This window comes from Manis javanica, chromosome 2, assembly GCF_040802235.1.
Source record: "Manis javanica isolate MJ-LG chromosome 2, MJ_LKY, whole genome shotgun sequence".
In the NCBI taxonomy this organism is placed as follows: Eukaryota; Metazoa; Chordata; class Mammalia; order Pholidota; family Manidae; genus Manis; species Manis javanica.
Window position 1 is genome coordinate 62,807,729 of NC_133157.1, and position 20,668 is coordinate 62,828,396.

The following is a 20,668-nucleotide window of genomic DNA, read 5'->3' on the forward strand; positions in this document are numbered from 1 at the left end:
CCAAGGTTTCTAGAAAACTATTCCTGACTATTTGCTTACCTCAGACTTAGTTTCCATAATTCAGAAACAGTTCCCTAGTCTTTTCATGATGGTTCTCAGTAGTGAACAGGGAACAGAGAATTTATTACACCGTGGGCCAAATCTGGCCTGCCCGCCACTTATCTTTGCATGATCTGAGAGGTAAGGGTGGTTTTAAGATTTTAAAATGTAAAATGTAAACAAGACAAATAAGGCTTTAGGTGAGAACAGTTTCTGAAAGTATTGAGACATCGCCTCTTGCCTAAGAGGCCTAAAATATTTACTGGCCCTTTTCAGAAAATATTTGCCAACCCCTGCTTTATACTTATATCTGGGACATTCATCAGTGACTGAGTAAATTCAGGGACACTCATTGCTTCCCTGTATTTGATCATATTTTGTTTTAAAAGTCTGCTGTACATTCAGGTTTTATTGATCTCCATAATATTTGGATTTAGTGAACACTTCCACAGTCTTCTAGCCCAGCGGCTTGCCCCATATTTAAAACAGGTCACAACAGAGCTGTTTCAGTTGAAGGGACCCAGAGCACTCTCCTGCCCACTGCCCAGGCCCCTAGTCCTCCCTCCAGCTTTCTACGGGCCCCAAATGTAGTGGCTCTCAAATGGAGTTGCTGGTTAAAGTCATCACATTGAAGGCAGACATCTGCAGGAGCAGCCTCGGCCATGATGGGAGGGTGTAAGCCCTCACCAGTGTGCCTCCCCTGAGGAACAAGAGGCCAGAAGAAGGCCGGACTCTATTCTGGTTATGATCGGCCCAGGGCTGGCAGAAGTATCCGAGAGAGCAGTCATGGTTCGATTTTTCCCCTGCCTATTTTTCCTAAAAAGAGAAGAATTCCAAACCCTTGAATATCAACGATTGTGTTTGTTTGCTAAAATCCAGAGCTCTTGTAGACATATCAATGCCCAAGAGAGAAGCAAGAAGTTGAAATACCAAATTTTAGAAACTCAGTGGGTCACATTCCAAGAGAAAAGATGCTTACTTCCTTGTCCTATTAGCAACAAGGATGCTTACAATTCATGTACCTGAAGACTGAACCCTCCATTCCACAGGTAGAGAAAAGCCTTTACATTTCTTGAGAAATGTTGTATGTGGGCATAAATGCACGACAACATGTAAAAGACTTGCCAGAGTCTATCCTGAGAGTAAACGAGGGGCTAACACTGAGCACCTGAAGGCAAAATGGCAAGAGCACCCACTTCATGAGCAGTGGGAAAACAGAGGAAAGTGTTCTCTGGAGTCACAACAAAACCAACTTTATTATCTATGCAGTTTGCCTAGTGCTAGTGGTAATTCCCCACTGTGGCACACTGTGGTTCCCCACTGTGGCTCCCCACTGTGGTGCAATTCCCCAAAAGGGCTGTTCTTACCCCATTTTTGTGAGGTAGGAAATGGAGAGGTTTCCTGGGAGAGTTCAGAGTTGGTACGTCAGCCCTTGAGTTGGCTAGAAGAATATTGCATTAAAATATTGGCTGTCGTGTCCTGAGAAATCTGTTTCCAAGAAACCTTCTCTATATAATGTTTTCAAAAGTCACATGAGATAGAGTGGCCGGGGTTGTTTCGGCACCATGTGAAAGGGAGGAAACTTCTTTTGTGGCCAACCTGGTAGAGGTAGGGGATAGCCAAGGATGAATAATGAGGAGTTAAAGGACCCAGTGCTTTTTACTCAAACTGGTTTTTGTGACCAAGTCAGACTTTACTTCCAAAAAAAGAGATGAGGAACATTCCTATGAGAGCATCCAGGAATGGTTGTCCACGCATGCTCCATTTTTCTTCTTTCTGCTTTCCTACTCTGTTCAAATTAGGGAGGATAGTCTGTAACGTAATGCACAGAGGGAGTGCTGCATTTCTCACCGGGTGGTGTGAGTTGTTTGTTCAAATTATGTTACTGACTTTCTGTATAACTGACTCCGTGTGAGTGAGTAAGTAGGTAGGTTAGAAGAGGAAGGGAATAAAGATAAGGTATGAGATGGAGGTTAGATGTGTCATGCATTGTCTGGAGAGACCCAAGAGGGCTGTGTGAAATATTGGTCCCTGAGAAGCTGGGAGCACTGCCAGATGATGCCATGCTGCTTGTAACAAAGTGTCTTTGTTCTGAAATGCAGATGTTCCAGGAGCTTTTCCTAATGTGAAATTAATTATACCTGGTATTTCAGACTGTTTGATGATAACCTTTGGCATTTACATGGATGATATCAGCCATTATCTTACAGTTGTATCACAGTGTATTCCAGAAAGGCATGTGAACATGTATCCTCCCCAAACACTTAATGACTTCTTTCCTGACTATAAATCCAGCTGCATGGTACGAGAATATAACTGGGAGGCCTCCACAGAAGTCTGGAGCTCATACGGGAATATCTGTTTGTAAGGGAACTTGAATATTCATGTAACTGCCCAGACATCAGTAAATTCTCATTTTACCTTATTTATTTCTGTTCCCTAGTGAACAGCAGTGCTCTTAAGCTCAAAGTTAATATGCACGTTCTTCAGAGAGGCACCCTCCCTTGCCTTAATAGAATGCCTATCTAACACATTTGTTCATCGGTTGCCAGGTAGCTCTCTCATCAGGTGACACGAGTATGTTTTCTTTGTCTCAGTGCACAGGTGACAGTTACCATTGTTTGCCATCAATTAGCTTGGGGTAGCGTGTCAAGGATGTATGGGTGGTGTCATTCTAGTCTGACAGCCACCCGATCTGCTTGAGAAGGGATTGTTTCGTTATCCTCTTATCAGGGCTGCTGGGTGACGATACTCTGCAAACAGTGAGAAAAAAAGAAAGGCAGGAAGAATAGATTTTTAGGGATTGCAGTATTAAAATTATTCATGCCCCAAGGAGAAGGGAAAGATGAGAGGGTTGACTGTGCAAACCCTTAAGAAGCTACTTTCTCCTGATACAGGTGGCATGTGAAGGATGCCTTTCCTGAAGGAGAAAGCAGAAAGGGAAAATGCCCAGACATTAGAAGGAAAGGAAAAGGCAGACTAGCCTCTTCTCCTCATAGGCAGCAAGGCAGTGCGGCACCTCTCCCATTCTCTAATTAACCTCAACATCAAAGGCAGCCTTCCGGGTGACCCTGATGGGTCCTTCTCCTTGCTAGAAAACTCTCTGGTTCGTGAAGTGAGGTTGGGAGAGCCTTTTCCCCTGAACTGTGGTGTGATTAAATTGTTCCCTGGTGAAATGCAAAGAACCACAGAAGAGACTGGGGCCCAAATTTTCATTATTGGGGACTGAAACTCCAGTTCACCCCCAATACTGGTCATTTTCTTCAGAATGGTTGAAAGGAGGTCTATTTTGAATTCTGAAAATTCACCATGGCTAGTTCTTTATGCTCTTGGAGAAACAAACAAGAAGTGCCGAAAATGTAAAAATACTTGAAGATAAACTCAGCTTCAAGAGGGACAATTGTGTTGACATTTTAGTAACAGCCCATTTTCGCTCCTTAACAAAGTACAGTCATGCATGAAAATGACTTGTTGTCTTTTAAACTGAAACTCATTATGGGTTCTAACACAAAGGTGTGTATTGCACATGTGGAATAAAGTCCATTTTAACTCTATGAGGACTCTTCACAGGCCCTAAACACTGTAAGGTAACTTGCATTAGAAAAATCGAACAAAAAAAATGCTTACTATTAGGGAATATACATTCTTCTGCATTTTAAAATGATTCTAGTCCACAGTTTATATTTTCATGCATCTTTAGGTAAGAGGCCATACTTTACTGGAGATTTACCATTTTGGAGCAACATATGCCTTTGTCTTCCCCATTTTATTAATAATAGGAATAAGTACAGTAATATAAATAACCAAAGAACAGCAATGGTTTATTGAGCACTTAAGCATGGTCCAGGCACTGTGCTAAGTGTTTTTACATCTATGATATAATCCTCCACCATTCTGTGAATTTTTTTTTTTTGTCGTTTAAGATGAGAAACTGAGCTTATGTTAAGTAATTTGCACAAAACATATTGCTAATAATTGGTAAAACTCACATTCAAACCCAGGTCCATCTGACTCCCAGTGTGTGAACTTCCTTCATTTAATAACCACCCTGACTCACTCACACATTCTCTCTCAAGCCAAAGGAACCAAAATTTTCACTGTAGTTAAACTGTTTCCTGAAGCCTTCCCAGGTTCAAATTTCTCTTGGGTTGAGGAGGTGGTGCGTAGGGAGAAGAGACAGAGACAAGACTGAGCTCACCATTTGCACGGGGCCTCTAATTCTTTTTTAACATCTCCGTAAAAGCTGACTCAGCCTGGTTTCATTGAGGAGCTTACTCCTCTGTGCCCAGAACCTGGAAATACTGCCTGAGAGACGAATGGTTAAGTCCATACCTCTTCCTGGGTACCAGCTACCAAGTATTAAATGTCATTTCTCAGGGCCCCAACACTCAAATAAATTCAGTACATGAATAAGACTAGTTCCCTCTTCACTATCAGAGCAGGCCCGCTATGAGCAATGCCATGGCTCTTCAAGTAATCCTGAATGACTCCAAATGCAGATTTACCCTAACAGCTCAGTGGCAACAGATCCACACAGCACATCTCTTCATGCATTACTGACAGTGGTCTTTCTTGACATTGTGCTTGCATGTGGTAACAGATGCATATATCTGATTGCTCACAAGTAAACCCTCCCTGCCTCCCTTCTTTCCCACCAGTGGATCGATATGCTCCTGACAAGCATCTGAAATCTTTATTTGGGAAAAAGCACATTTCCCACCAGCTGTTTGTTTGCCAAACCAAATAATTCAGTTAATTTCTTGCCTGAGTTATTTTTCAGAGCTGGGAAATTTCTCTCAGCCATGCTGAGGTCACTTCGGTGCCTCAAGGATGGGTAGAAACAAATGGGTGTATGCTTTTTGCATCCTCACCAGCATTTTGGTGGTTAAAGCTACCTGTGTGCAGCATGTGTGCAGGGAAGAATGCTTAGTGACCCCCACAGCCTTTGCAAAAGGATGTACAGGGATTCTGACACAAAATCAACACTGTTGTGCCTTTTCCTGAATCATCCTGTGCTTGGGAGACAATATGGTGTGGTGGTTAAGGGTGTGTGATCTGAAATCAGGCTGCCTGGGTTTGAGTTCCAGCTCTGTTAATTACCAACCACGTGACACAGGAATCAGATTAGGTCTCAAGTTCCTCATCAGTAAACCGGGGAGAGGTTTGCAAAGTACTCAATAAATGTGAATATGGATTCTGAATATGGGGCAGCAAGAAGTAAAATGCAGATGAGACAGGGCCCAGCACCTCCTGCTCAAAAAGTGTGTTCCCAGGCCAGCAGCCTCAGCAGCACCCGGGACTTTGAGAACTTGACAGACATTCAGAACCTCAGCACTCCCTGCCTGCAGGTGATTATTTGCAATTTAAAGCTTGAATAGCACAACTCTAGCTGCCCATGGAATTTTGAAAAGGAATATGTGCTCCAACTGGCTGTTTTAGCATACCTCAGCCTGTCAAGGGAGGTCTTCTTCCCTGCCCTCTAAAATGATGCCAACACACTCAACAAGCAAGGCCTATGGTAGCCTTCTCGGGCTCTGGGAAAGGGCCTGAGACAAGCAAGGTTCATTTCAGGAAGCTGCTAACCTCCTTGCTTCCCTCCATTCATACGGTGAATATGTGGCAGCTGAAGTAGCCCCAAGGGTGTCTTGTCCATACCCACAGAAATACAGATTGTTTTCATTTGAATAGAGAGAAAGCTGCCTGTTAATCTAAATTAACATGAGCTAGTTAAAGGCTCGAGCCTAGAGTGCCCTGGACCCAATAACTGGTAAGATGGCATCTGGGGACTATATAACTCAACAAATGCAGTTATGCCAATATTATAACACCCAACTGAGTCATCTGCACCTACCTCTACAGCAGCCAGGTGGGGACTGCAGTACACCAAGCCCCAGGGGGAGAGAAAGCCCGCAGCAGCCGGGAGGCCAGCTCCCGGTCCTTGCTGAAGACAGGGCTCACAGATTCATCTCAAGACCAGACTTTTATTTCCTTGGGGAGTTCACCATCTCTTAATCACAAAAGCAGTAAGACTTTCCAATATGTTCCTCTGCTGTGCCTAATCAGTTGTTCCAGCTGCCAGTCATCCGCACCATCTGGAGGGTCACCTAAAAGCCCTCTTCCGTCCTTGAAAGCAGCACTGACCCACGAGGTGACCCCAGACAATGAAGGCCTCTCGATGGCAGCCTGTGCATGCCAGTTGATTGGATCACAGCAGTTTTGTTAATATGGCTCTGGATTCTGGAGGGATCAGTTCTCTTATGCTGTGATCGATAGGCCCTGTTGTGTGTCCCATTGGTTGAGTTCAGAAAATCATTCTGAGTGTGTATGGGAGGAAATGTTTCCTTCTGTATAATGACCTTCCAGTTGCACTCTAACATGGAAGTTTTCTTCCTGAGGTTGAAAGTCACTCAGCAAAGCCCGAGCATTTGTCTGGAAGCATGTGTTGTGGTAGGCAGGGCTGTGTGAAGTCGGCAGGTGCTCGATTTCAGACATTAAGAGAGACCAGCACCTTCCTGGTGCAGAGTAGGGGCTGGGAAATTGTATTTGAATGAATGGATGAATAAAAGAATGTTCTTAGACTATAGTAGATGGAATCCTGGATGTATGACTGTGATATAGGTGGAAATTCCTAGAAGTCAGCATAAGTAGGAGAAGCATTTCCTGTGCCAAGTAGCAATTTCTGAGAAATGTGGGCCTTTGATAGAGGCCAAAGGCAAACCTATGAAGGCACAGCTATCTGACTCCAGAGTTTTGTCATTTTATTGGAAGGGTATGTGAAATGGGATTTGCATGAATTTTGGAAAGCCATGCTCTGTTGTTAACCTCCTCTAAATCTCTGGTCATTGTATTTATCACAGGCAATATGTACAAACAGCATCCTGCCCTGGACTCTGCATGCAAAATACTCTGTGTAGACACTGAATTATAAGCTTCTAGTAGGTTATCTCACCACAGGAGAATTTGGCCCTGTATTCTCCTTGCATCCGCTGGATGAGAGAGGCAAGCCACAGGCTTCGTTTTGCTGACAGGCGATTTCTTATACCCTATGTAAGAAAGTGTCCTGTATGCTTTTCAGATTTGAACTGAACCCTAAAGCCCTCCCTTGCTCATTCTCATCAAAAGGGCCACTGCCTGGCCCAGCGCCATTCACCAGCTGGGTGGTGGAAGGTTCAGCGCAGGGGTGTGCTTGGCTTCAGCGCAGCCAGATGCACAGGGCTAAGCCTCCGGCCCTGTGCCACCCATCTCTCATGCCCCACCTCACATCCTGTCCACCACCTTGTCCTGCCATGGACCATTGCTGTGGTGACCAGTTGCACCAGCCATAACTGGGCAGCTCCTGTACTCAGCTGCACCCTGTATCTCTGGTTCCTGCCCTTGGGCTTCTCTGATGGCTGGTGTCCAGCATCTGTGAGGACTTCTAGCCACACTGGTGCCTGGGCCTGTTTGGAAGTGTCAGACAAGGGATACCCTGAGGTGACCTACGACCCTTGGGGAACAGGAAAATACATGTTCCCTTCTGTCCCTGTCCTTCTCACTGAGCCCAAGATGTGCTCCATTGGCATTTAGATTGTGTTCAGCTTTGTTTGCTTAACAAACATGGATGATGCTGTTGGAGATGGTAAGCACCAAGGGTGTCTTTTTCCCTAGTCTATCCCAGGACCGAGTGTTGCCTCAGAGTAGGTGTGGCAAATATTCTATAAATGTTTGGAGTAATTTGCTACTGTAAAAGGAATGAGAAGAACACCAATAACTCTGTACATAGAGCAAAAGTATTCAAATAAGTAGAGAAATGCAGAGGACATTACAGGCAGGAGCACAGTAGCCTAAATTGTTGTGATATGTTCGAGGTGTGGTTAGCTGTCTGGTTTGGCCAGAGCTTAGGGCACATTTCAGAGCTGCGAATAACATACTGTATTAGAGCACTCCGAACACTGATGCTCTACACAAGAAGGCTCAGTATTTTGGTAGAATTGATCTATGGAGGTCTGTTCCCCCTCACTAAACTTCAGCCTACTCAAGGACAAGGACCCACATAAAGTAGAACGGCTAGCATGTAGTAGGCATTTAATAAGTATTTGAGTTTTAAAAATAATGGTTGGAGGATGGATGGATGGGTGAACTGATGGATGATGGCTGGTCCTGGCTATTAAATGGGATCAAGGAGAGGCCCTTTATGAGACCTAACTTTCAGTGTTGTAAGGCTGCAAACAATACGAAATTTCCCACCCTATTTCATTGCCGCTAATGCAAAACTGTAACTAATAAAGCTAATGTAGACCTCGGGGAAGCATCACATTTTTTGTTGAGCCATAGAGTTGAGCACAGAGTATGTACACCAAGTTTCTGTGTTGCCCATGGGGTTGTGAACAGCAGGGCCAGTGCTTCCCTTGTGATACACACACACACACACACACCCCTACCTCAAGGGGCAAATAAGTGATGGGTGCATTCAGCAATTACAACACACACACACACACACACACACACACACACACACACACACACACACACACACCTACCTCCAGGGGCAAATAAGTGATTGGTGCATTCAGCAATTACAACAGAATAAATAGGAGCGTTTGCATTTCTACACTAAGGCAGAAAAAAATGTTAGTGTTTCCATAGTGTCTTTGTGACCTCTTATTATTCCATTAGTTTTTGGAATAGTATACAAAGCACCAGGCTCCTTGCTGACAAACACCAGTATTGAAGCTATTGCCACAGTCATTCCAAACAGCCTGCTCTCCTGGGTAAATTGTTACTTGGAATACAAGCAGAATTGTGGCTGCCTGAGTGAGCTGAGCATAAATGAGGGTAGTGATTCATAAGGTGACTCTAGCAAGTCTGCAAATGGGCAACTTTTCTGGAGGTTGTTGCACAGCAGAAACTGTGCAGTGCCTTTTTGGGCTGGTAAGCAGTTTCTCGTCTCACCAGCTCTTCAGGACTTGAAGGGCTGTGGAGGATGCAGGCTTCTGAGGACGTGAGTTAACCTGACACAACACTGACTTACCAGAAATAAACCCTTCAAATCAGATCACACCCCTGTCAGTAGCTTTTTGAGCGGGAAGATGGTAATTCTGCTTCTTCACATGTTCTTTTAAACACTTGAACTCTTGTTCCTTTGGATTAAGCTGGGGCATCTGGGGTATTATTTCTCTCCTGAAGAGGTTGGAGGAAAGTGGTACTGGTCTAAAAATACAGCTCCCTGAACTTTTAAACCCTCAAATCTATTTGATTACTTTGCTTCTGCTTCTTAATCCTGAACCTGATTTATTTTTTTAGTCCATTTATTCTTTGATATCAGTAAAGTCTTCAAAAAGAACAGAGATGGGTATAAAGCTCAGCATAGCTTTGTATAGAGAAGGCAGTTAAAAAGACTCAGCATAATGATGCCAGTATGATGCAGCATAATGAGATGTCTGCCGAGTGGGTCGCAGATACTCAGAGAGCCTCTCAGATAGTGATAGACTCTGAAAGTGACAAACTCCAGTTTCTTTGGTGACATTGTAGCAATTAGCTGATCTAAATGGGCACATATTTAAGTCTGAGGTTACGGGCAGTTCTCAAAGGCTAGGCTGCCCCCGTGAATGAGGCTGTAATTCCTTCTGTACGTCATATGAGTCAATAGCGGGGGGAAATCCCAGAGCTGCCTTTGAGGCCTCCTTTTCATATTATGTGGTGTTGGGAGAAGACTCGTTTCTGATGAAGACTGAATGCGTCCGTCACACCATTGGGGAAATACCTGGGGTTAGACTCTGAAGTTAAAAGGGTATAGGTCCTGCTTTGGTGCTAAGATCAGGGGGTGCTCTGTTGTCAGTACAGTGATTTAGCAGTGACAGGCAGAGACCCAGGCTTGACCCACAGTGGCTCCCCGCAGCCATGAGAAGAGGAAGAAAGCCTGTGCTGTGCCTTCTGGCTCAGCAGACTGGGTATCCTGGTCCCTGATTCTCACCCTCCTGTGACTGCAAAGCACTAATCCAGAGACCTCCGCCCCGATGCAGACATGACGAGATTGACTAATTATACAATGTCCAGACGGGGAGCTGGTGGGGCAAGACAGCATGCATGAGACAAACTGTGAACGTCAGCCTGGAGCAGCTGAACGTGAGCTCCTCAGGCAGCAGAAAGGCACAGGAGCCGGGGAACATGTTCCACCAGGAAAACAAAAGCTGTGTATATGCAGTAAGGGAAGAACTATTCCCTTAAAACCACCGCGAGAAAAACAAACAAGCCCCTCCAATATGCTCGCTGTCAGCCTTAGGTATTTAAAAAATGTGGGCTTCACTTGGGGCGCAGCCTGATGCTTGTTCTCCCTTGATTTCAGCCTCCATTTTCTCCAGCAATCATTCAAGCCGAAGCGGAACAGCTGCTGGGGCCGTGCCACCCCCACATCCCGTCAGTCACCCCTCTCCGGGACATAATGTACAGGGGAGCCCCCACACCCCCTCCTCCCAGCTACCTCCCCTCACAGCTGTGGACGCGGGAGCTGAGAGGTAAGGCCATCTGTCTCTCTCTCCTAATAGGTGTCGCCGCCAAACCTCCCTCCGCAGAGAAAAGTGCTTTGACAGTTGCTGGATTTTATTAATAATCCATTGGTGGGTTGAGTTACCTAAAGGTGACATTTCAGAAGTACACACACAAAGCACGTGGATCAAATACCTCATCATGTTTTATTTTCCATGGGAAAAAAATGAACAGACACTGACCATAGCCAACTGAAGTGTCTGGTGCTCGGAAAGCACATCAGAATTTCCCTGTCTTGCCCTCCTTTCCTCACTTTGCTTCAGGGACTCCATTTCAAGGCAGTGCCCTACAGGGTGAAATGCTTTCCAGATGTCCAAGGTGCCTTCAGCACTTAATCAGTAGCGTTAGCTCAAGAGTACAGCATACGGGCACAAGATTTCACATGGGCCACCAGAAAGGGCCCATTCCCTGCATACTTAATGTTGGTGCCAGTCTCATAACGTGTTTTTGGGAGCAGATTTTTTAAATCTTGGCAATTTGGTCCGTCTTTGGGCTGCCCGACCCTCCAGGACTGTGGACAACTTGCCTTTCCTCTCCCTGTCTTCTCCACTTGTCTGGCTGACCCTGACCTATGGAGGGGTCGCTCCCAGACGTGCACAGGGGAAATTCTCATGGGGCCTCTGGTCAGTCCTGGAGTGGTCAGCATTTGGTGGACGGAAGAGTGGGGTGAATAAGCAGCAGCAATAAAAGTTCTGAATCTTGGATTTTGCCAGCAGTCTGGTTTCATCTGTGCTGGTTCAATCTGTGAGTTTTTTACTATGTGTCTTGAAATCCAGTAAACCAAGTATTTTGTATTTATACCTACTTTTTACTGATTAATACGTTGATTCATTTAATAAATATCTGTTGAGTGCCCGTTACATGTCCTGCATTGTGGTGGCTGCTGGGGATGCAAAGATTACTAAAACATGGTCCTGCCCATACAGGATTTAGTGGTGAGGACAGACATGTAACAGTATAGTAATGGTCTTTGAATAAATGATAAAATGGAGATGTCATAGGAGCCCCAAAAGTATATCCCCAACTCTCCCTCAGGGAAGGAGGGGGAAAAAAGACAGAGTGATCTAGGCATTGAAGGAAGACCAAGGCTTTCCAGATGGGCAAGGACACTAGCAGGAAGTCCCAGGAGAGCACAGGCGTCATCCTCCAGGGTGGACATGGCTGATCAAGTCAGGTAAGAGTGAATTGGCTCCTCTGGAAGCATGTATTTTATGCTAGGGATTTTGCCCCTTATCCTCCTGGAAATGAAGGACCATCCTAGGCTCTTTATTAGGAGAGAAGCACATCAGATCACCATTAGAGAGCAAGAACTCAGGCGACAAGATGTAAGTACAATTGAGGCTGGAAGGGACAATAGGCAGGGAAAATGAGGAGGAGGTAACTAGCAGGATAAGGACTTGAGCTAACACAAAGCAGTAAGGATGGAGAATTCATTCAAGGGCTATTATTTAGTAGGCAGAATCACTAATTATTAATGTATATGTGGAGAAGGAAGAGGGGCCAAAATTCATTCCTTAGGAACATCGCTAGACACCCAGATGGAAAACAGCCATGAACAGGGGAAAGGAGGGTGTTGAATAGAGGGAGAGTGGGAAAGAAGGAATGATAATAAATGGCATGAGGGTTTTGAGTTTTAGGTAGTTCTAAAAGATCCGTGCGAACATGTCTGATGGATGGGCAATTAGAAATACAGATCAGAAGATGTTAGACTTATCTCAACAGTTCCCTGTACATGGTAAATACAGATTCATAGCCTCCCACCCCAGGATCCGTTAGCAGAGCAATGACAGCTGTCTATGAAGTTCACAGACCTGGAGACAGGCAGTCATACCAGTTATCCGATGTATTTCCGTAAGCGTGAGATGAGCTCATTTACTTGAGCATTTTGTTTAGTTTCCAGTTGGGTTTTAAATGAAGTTAGCCATGGGCTTTCCATCGTCTCATTGCATCCCTACAATCATTGTCCACAAGGTAGTGAAGCTGAGAAGCCATCAACTGGGACCTTCCTTCTCTCTTCGTCTTATCTTCTTATCAGTAATCATAACAATTCGTTACAAGAATATAAGACAAAAGTAATCTGTGTTTTCTTTTCGATCAAATCCTTTAAAAGTGTAAATGTGGGAAGAGGTTTTAGCTATTGTTGGAGTCAAAAACAGCCACAGTTCAAACCTCTAATGTCTGATGATTGGTGATCCTATAGCTGCTGTCATTTGAATGTGCTCCTCAGACGCCCTGCTGCTTGGATTGTTGTGTGGAACATTTTATTTGATTTTATCTTTTTCAGTTCCCACTTTTGAAAGGTTGAAACATATAAAAAACTCAAAGACTAGTACAATGAACACCCATACACCCTGCACCCAAATTCACCCATTGTTGTTAGTACTGGTATTCCCTACTTTTTGAAAGTTCATACTGTGCCATTTCATTTTTAGGAAGACCCACATCAGTATCCGGTTTTTGCTAAGCAGACAAAAAAAATCAAACAGGATATTTGCTTTTATGAAATAAGGTGAAAAGCAAAAATGCCATTCAAAATGTATTTTGAACAAGTCCTTATAGGAGCAGCGCACACCCCAAATCACAAGAACAGTCCCACCATGTGCCTTGCCCTGAACCGCACTCAGCGTCCCAGCATCAAGCCACCATAGCTTCGCGCTATGAGCACCCGTGCTTTATCTGTTTATTCTGTGCATTCGTTAGCAAGATGTGTCCTGAGGGATCAGAAAAGCTGAAGAAAGGTTATTTTGGGGGTGTGGGAATGCTCAAAACATTTTTCACATAAATCAATAGTAACTGCTCCTCTGCTGTATGCCATTTCAGCTTGTGAGGGTTTTCAGAGGAACTCTGTAGGATAGTGGGGGAAATCTGTATTTCTCCACCTTCCACACATGCCCACTTTCTGTTTGTCTGTCTCACTCTTTCTCTGACTTGAGGGATCCTTTGTTGGTTGGTTTGCCTGTTGCTTCTGAATTATCTGAGAGATCGCTGCAAGTAACATTGAGCTTTACCCCTATTTACTTCAGGAGAGATCTCCTAAAAAGGGCATTCTCCTACATAATCACAAGTTAATTATCACATGTAGGAAATTTAACATAGACAAAGTACTTTTAATCTAGCATGCAGTCAATATTGAGATCTTCCCAACTGTGTGAGTAATGTTCTTTTTAAGTAGAGTTTCCTTTTTTGCTCCCCTTTTATTTCCTTTTTATGATTAGGATCAAATAAGGATCAAAATGTTCATTTCTTTTTAGTTTTTGTGAATCTAATGAGATTACCCAGCTTTTAAAAAATCATCATCATCATTATTATTGTCTTTCATGACATTGATAGCTTTTGAAGAACTTGGGACAATCATTTTGCAGAATGTTCCACAACATTCTGCACTTGTCTGATTTTTTTCCTCTTGAACAGATTTATTCATTTTGAGCAGGAATACCATGGAAGTGATGTGGGGTTCCTTAGCTCTTTTGAGCCTTAGTTTGCACCTCGGGGAGAATTAGGATTAAATGAACCAAAACAGGTGAGTACCTAGCATATTACATAGCATGAAGACAGGCGACCTTGGCATGGCTGAGAGATTCGGGTTTGAACCAGAGGATGTTGTTAAATGATTATGCTGTCAATAATGCAAATAATCGTGGAAGGAAAAACAAGAGAGGAAGGTGATGACACTTTATGTGGCCAGGGGAATAAAGGGAACATTTCCACTTTCAGGCCTTGGCCTCGTTGCTCCACTCCTCCTGCAGACGTGTGCCCATCTCTGTGCCAGCCCACCTGGAGCTGGCAAGTGATGGAAGGTTATCTCTTCCGATCAGGTTTGGAGAGGAGGATGACATGAAACAGCTTGAATTATTCACTGTGTTTGCATTAGTGTCCAGCATAAAAGCACTAAGAGGAAATGTGCTTACCTTCCGCTTTTGGTTTTTATATCTTTGCCTCTGTTTGCCTGGGAAATTCCCCAGTAAAAACTCTAGCAGTTTTCTTAACGGAAATAGGTTTATCACACTTGGCGATTTTTAGTGGGAAACTGGCCTTTCTTTCTGCTTTGTGGGCATTGATTCATCATTTACTTAGCTTTAACTTGTTAATAAAATGGGCTGAGTCATTGTCAGAAGTCAGGAAAGGCCCCCCACATCTATCCAGTTAGCATCAGGTTCTTTGATCCTTAGCATCATAAGGTAAAATAAAATGCAAGTTCTCTCAATTTGATGAGGTTCCATTTTTATTTTAAAATATCTGAATGACACATCATTTCAGTGACTTAAGCGGTACCCCACCACATCACCTAATGTTGATTTAAACTTATTATGGGAAGTGGCATTTTTACTATGTCATGTTGAATGAGCCAATCCTACTTTATGACAGTGGCTTACCATAAGATGAACCCAGTGTCTTTGGAAATACTAATTTACTGGATTTCATAGTGTCTGTTACACTACAAAAATCAAGCATATTGATGGGAGTCCCTTTTTTGAGGTGGAGAAATCTTACAATTCAAAGAAGAAATCAGTTGGATTTGCATCACTTACACTGTCCAAGGGCATGTCTGCTTCTTCTCTCCATTTTGAAGAAGGTCACACATATGTGCTGTGTCATACAAGTGACAGAGTTTACAAGGACTTGTGGTTTGACCACAGTAGAGTGACTTCTAAAGGGCTTCCTATGATCCCCACCTTGGAGCCAAAGAAGACTGAAAACAAGGAAAAGACGTGATCTGCTCAGGCAGTGTACAGTTTAGCACAGCAATCATCAGCAGAGAATTTTTGAGAGAATCGTTTTTGAAGAAGTAGTCAAAACAACTTAAGCAAATAAGGAATGTCAGTTTCTTGAGTCTGTATCAAGTGTTCGGAAGCCTTACCATTTTCCACTCAAATCAGATGTGACATTGCTAGAATTCTAGGTACTCTTAGATATATGCATTCTCTCTACACTTTGGGTAACCAAGGGCTGGTCTTTGTGGATGACCACATTTTCTAATACAGCATTGGGAACATATTGTAGCTCTCTTAGATGCTACTGGGTAAAGATAGCAATTGTTTTTTATTTAACATCTTTGCAATTTTGTAAGATTCTTCAGCTCTAGTTAAATCAGCTTGCTCACTGACTTAGTTTATTCATTTCTGTATCTTAGTTAAGTATCTTTCTTTAAAAAGGGACCATGTGGATCTTCTCTATCGTCCTGTTCTTAACTAAATGTTACTCTGCTTGAAGCTTGGTTTAGTTCTCAACCCAAAAAGCCACGTTGCCTCTTATAGCTCACTGAGACCAGTTCATCTGTTAAATACCTTGGCTCTTATTATCTCTTTCATTTTTTTACCATTTTCAAGATGTCACCTTGCTAACTGGATTATTAGTTCTTTGAGGGCAGGACCTTAAAGGTTCCTGTTAGCCTCCAAAGTGCCTTGCTGTACTTCTCAATGTGAGGTGCCTAGGAAGGTTTGATAAGGGAGAAGGACCAGTGGGGGAATGCCTAGGAAACAGGATGAAATTGCCACTCCCACTGTCCAGATGGGAGGTTCCTAGAAAGGATTAATCCCCTTGATTCATTGTTCTGGAGTGCGGTGTCACCAGTTTCCAAAGATCCAGCCACTTCATGTAGCCTGCATACTTCAATACAATACACAGTTGCTCTAATACATATATTCATGTGTGTACGTGCATACCCACACACACGCTGCTCGGAATCCCTTGCGGCCATCCACTGCTGGGGTTCCCTATATTGCTTTCCTGTGGCCTTCAGTACTAGAAGCCTGATACTCACCATTCTTTCTTATTTGCATTTGTAGTATCTGAATAGCCCAAAATTAGGCCAGCTGCTTTGCTGTCCTTCCCTCCCCAGAACTTTCTGAGCAAACAGGAACCTTGCTACCTTCACCCATGTAGCTTTTTTACAGCTTTACACACACGTACTCCACATAATCTTTCCTCTCTCTTCTTAATCTCCTAGTATATGTGCAATAATGGCTTAAATCATAAGCATTATATAAAATATTAAAATTTATCAAAATTTATCCCAGCATTGGGGCTCATTCACTTATTGAGTCATTCAGTCATCTGGTATCTGGATACCAGACTGGACCCTGAGGATAGAGCAGTCAACAGGACTGATGGGAGCCCTGCCCTCTCAAGGCATCCAGTCTAATGTAAGACAACCAGATCAACACAACTGTAATTTAGGATATTAAGGGGGGCTACAGGAGGCTGCAGAGGCACACAGAAAGAGCATTTTACCCAGAATTGGAGAAGGAGGCAAAGAAGAAGAAATGTCTCCTGAAAGCTGAAGGTCCGTCAGACCTGGCCAAGCAACATAGATACGGACAAAAGCTAAGAGAGAGAGAGTGAACAAGGGTGGAGCTTTGTGTATAAATGTGGGAGGAGCCTCATGAGCTGCATTAAAGAGTTTGGACTTTGTCTTGAGGACAGGGATGTGTATATTTGGCCAAGAAGCATATCCTGGTGACTCTGGCATATATTCCAAAGTCCTCCCTATCCTGTTACCCACCCAGCAAGAGTTCAGAATGTATTCTGTGCTTAACTCAGGAAATAACAAAGAATGGACAAGTGGTTCATTTGGTCCTCAAGCAGACAAAGCTGCTCTTTGTATATCCTAGATTGAAATAAGGTACAACAGTGGATTGTATGTTATTTCCCTTTTTAATACAATTTGAAAAAACATTTTTTTTCCTTTGCATATCCAAGCTTCTATTTTATAGTCATGGACTATAGAAGAGGATTTTGAAGTCACTGAGTGTCAAAAAAAGGCCCTCTATTTTATCAACAAAGTGACACACATCTAAAAATTAGAGTTCTACATCACCAATAACTTAGTGTCACTTGTTTTTATATCACAGAAGACTTAGGTATTATCAAGAGGTGTTCATATTGCTGTGTGTCATAATGTAGTTGTAATTTGCCCCATGAACACCACTCTGAGAGGCTCCTGAAGTGTATTATCGACACTTTCCCACATGTATAGAAGGATACCTAACTTATAGGGTGACAAATACTGGCAAAAAAATAAAGCTTATTAATCTTGATCATCAAAATAATTGAGAAAAGCCATCGTTAAAAACAAACAGAAGCCTCAAATGGCAATTTTTCTCAGTTTGCATGTTGGGATCTATATCATCCTTTGTTAGAACCTATCAATATGATGCTCACCTAATGCCATGTGATTGTGAGCATCATTTTTTTTCTCTTTAGGCTGCAACACTTTCCATTCAGAAAAGTTATCCTCAGTTAGCACCCCATAAAAGGGTCAATTTCTTTCTAGAAAAGTGACTTCCACAGATATTCCCCTAGTACACGCACACACACACCCTATGTGACAATCGCTGAATGAATGTTGTTCTGATATCAGTGCTGTGAGCAGGGAAGAGCAGATAATTCCAATCTCCTAGCCTTGAAAATGGAGATAAGAGCATTGGGTCTTAGACTGGAAAAGCTTGGGGTCCTTTTTCTATTTTGTTTTCTTTAAGTCTGTGCAAAGTTCCTGGTACTTCTCGATGTTTATTCCAGGGCAGGACAGCCCACCAGTCTTTAAACATCTTAACATATTGATCCATGGTCACAGCCATGTTTCATCCTCTATGGCAAATAGCAGTTTGGATATTGACCTTTGAAATGAACTTTCCTCTCATAGAGATGCTCACCTTATTCACAGTTTCTTAAATATGCCACCCTGACTCACTCCTGGTTGTCACACATAGAGGGAAACTGGTGATATTTGTTAGTTTTTCTTCTGACCTGTGTGGTGATTGTGAATGGGTCCACTGGAAGGAAAACAACAACAAAGAGGCATTGCTGAGCTGGTGTGGGTAAAATTTAATGTTTCTAGAATATCTGACCTGGCTTTAGTGCATCCTCCAGAGTGGAGAGAAGTATGGCTTCAGTGTAGCTGCATATCAGTAGGCATTCCTCAGGGGTGGATAAAGGTTCATCTCCATATCAGTGGATAACTACCTGAGCAACAGAGGGCTTATCTGAACCTGAGAGGTGAGAGAGAGGTCTTGCTTGCTTCAGCTGGAGCAGGAAAGAGAGATGGCCCAGACTGCAGTTTGTAAGCAATAAACAGGTTTTAAACTGAAATCTCCCTTTGACTTCAATTTTAGAGGTATTTTGCCCCAGGATTTCCTCTCCCCGGACTTATAGTTGGCTTCCCTAGTCTCTCTGATCTATCTCTAATTTAAATGTCCATGTGGTCTGCAAAACTTTTATGAGCATCATTTTCAGAGGCCAGTATGTTTTTGATAACAGGAAAATAATGAGCTATGTCTACATGGCTGTCTTCAACTTACTAGGTCAACTTTGATTCCTCCTTTTCCCCAATCACTCTCACATCTAATTAATCTGTAAATTCTGTTAGCTCTACCTTCAAATACATATTAAGCCTAATCAACTCCACCCCACCCCCAACTCTAGATCACCACCATTCCCTCCCATCTCAGCCACAAAGCCCCCAACTGTCTCTCCACCTCCAGGCTTGCCTACCCACAACCTTCCACCCTCACCCCACGAAAACACACACGTCCTTTGCTCCGCACCACAAGGGCTGACCTTTAAAATGTAAATCGAATCACTGAGGATTTCCTGCTCACATCTGTCCCCCACTGTACTTGGAATAAAGCCCAAACTCCTTTTCCAGTCTACATGGCCCTCTCTGGTTGTGACTTAGTCAAATTCATTTGCCATTCCTCCTCCTCCTTAATCTCCCCAGCCATGCTGGCTTTCTTACTGCTCCTGGAAAACACCAGTTCATCTTACCTCGGGGCCTTTGTACTTTCTGTTCCTGAAACCTAAAAGGCACCTTCACCAGAAGTTTACGTGCCTTGTGCCTTCATTTCTGGTGTCTGTTCAAATACTACCTCTTCAGAAAGGCCTTTCTTGACCACTCCATCTAAAACTCCCCCTCTCAAGCCTCGCTGTATTCCTTCACTCTGCTCTCTTTTTCTTCATAGATTTAACACTCCCTGAAATTACACTGTTTACTGACTTGCTTACATTCCACTAAAGCGGTAGCTCCCTGAGACAGAGACTATCATGCTTACAGTTGTTTACTGCATGCTTATATGCTTGCTTTTGTTTACAACCCTTACCCACTCAGTGTTTAGAGGGGCACCTAAGAAATTCCATGTAACAAATGAATGTGAACAGAATGAATAACCCTGATTCCTTTATTTTTTTTCTGGAAAAAGGTAACAGTTAACTTAAGCAGATGATTGTTGTTCTTCCATCTCCACATTCTCCCCCTCATCACTTTATGGCAGAGCAAGAGACGCTGATGTGGGCATACATGTGTCACTCCACCAAGCAGCTTAACTCATGGTTCACATATTTATTTGCATCAGATTATTTTCCATGTAATTTTAATTTTGAAATGCACTGGTTCTTTATTTTAGATTAATTACAAGCACACATCACAAACCAACTATTAGAATGTCTGTAAAAGTAGCTTCAATTTTCAAGTGCCAATGAAGCTTTTGCCTCTGAATGCCAAATCAACCATCTTTATATTGTTCCCATGTTCCAAACAAATCCACCTCATTTGAAGGCCAAGATTATGGGTTTTTTTTGGTCCCCTTGAATTTTTCAGTCAGGAAAGTGAGTCATGACAGTATCAAGGAAGCACTGAGGTAAAGTGGCATTCCTTTTCCCTCAGCCTCTACTTTAGTGCATTAGCATGAGGCAACATGGAGTTCACCCTAAGTCAATATTATTCACATGGTTTGGTGTGTTCTTCTCATCTGCTTTCTCTGAAGCGGCAAGTCACATGGAGCCAGAATTCCCAAAGTGAAAGTCCACAGGCCATTCTAGCAGGATCAAGAAATCCACATATTACAAAGTGCATTGTTTCTGATGTAGAAAAGGCTGTTCAAAGGAAAGCCTTTACTTAATAGTTTAACAGTGTGATCTGGAAATCAACTTTGTCTTTTCCTCTCTTTGGTGGGGGACAATTGGGGGAATTGGCTGCTTAAAGACAGCCTATCTTTTTGCAAGTAAAGGGCTGTTTTTAGTGGTGAGTAGACTATTGATGTGAGCAGAAACCAAGAGAATAAGTCTTGGTATTAGTGTTCTTGCTTCCTTTTCGGAGAAATACTCTTCAGTT

At 43.1% G+C, this 20,668-nt stretch overlaps 1 protein-coding gene across 6 annotated transcripts in view; it reads left to right on the forward strand.

Annotated features, from left to right (window-relative positions):
- GLIS3 (GLIS family zinc finger 3) overlaps positions 1–20,668 on the forward strand; it is a 441,081-nt gene that overhangs the window by 384,703 nt on the left and 35,710 nt on the right. For all 6 annotated transcript variants that reach the window (XM_037019030.2, XM_037019028.2, XM_037019031.2 and 3 more), the window contains one exon: positions 10,364–10,532. In XM_037019030.2, coding sequence (XP_036874925.1) covers positions 10,364–10,532 — 169 coding nt within the window. The remainder of the gene's footprint in view (positions 1–10,363; positions 10,533–20,668) is intronic.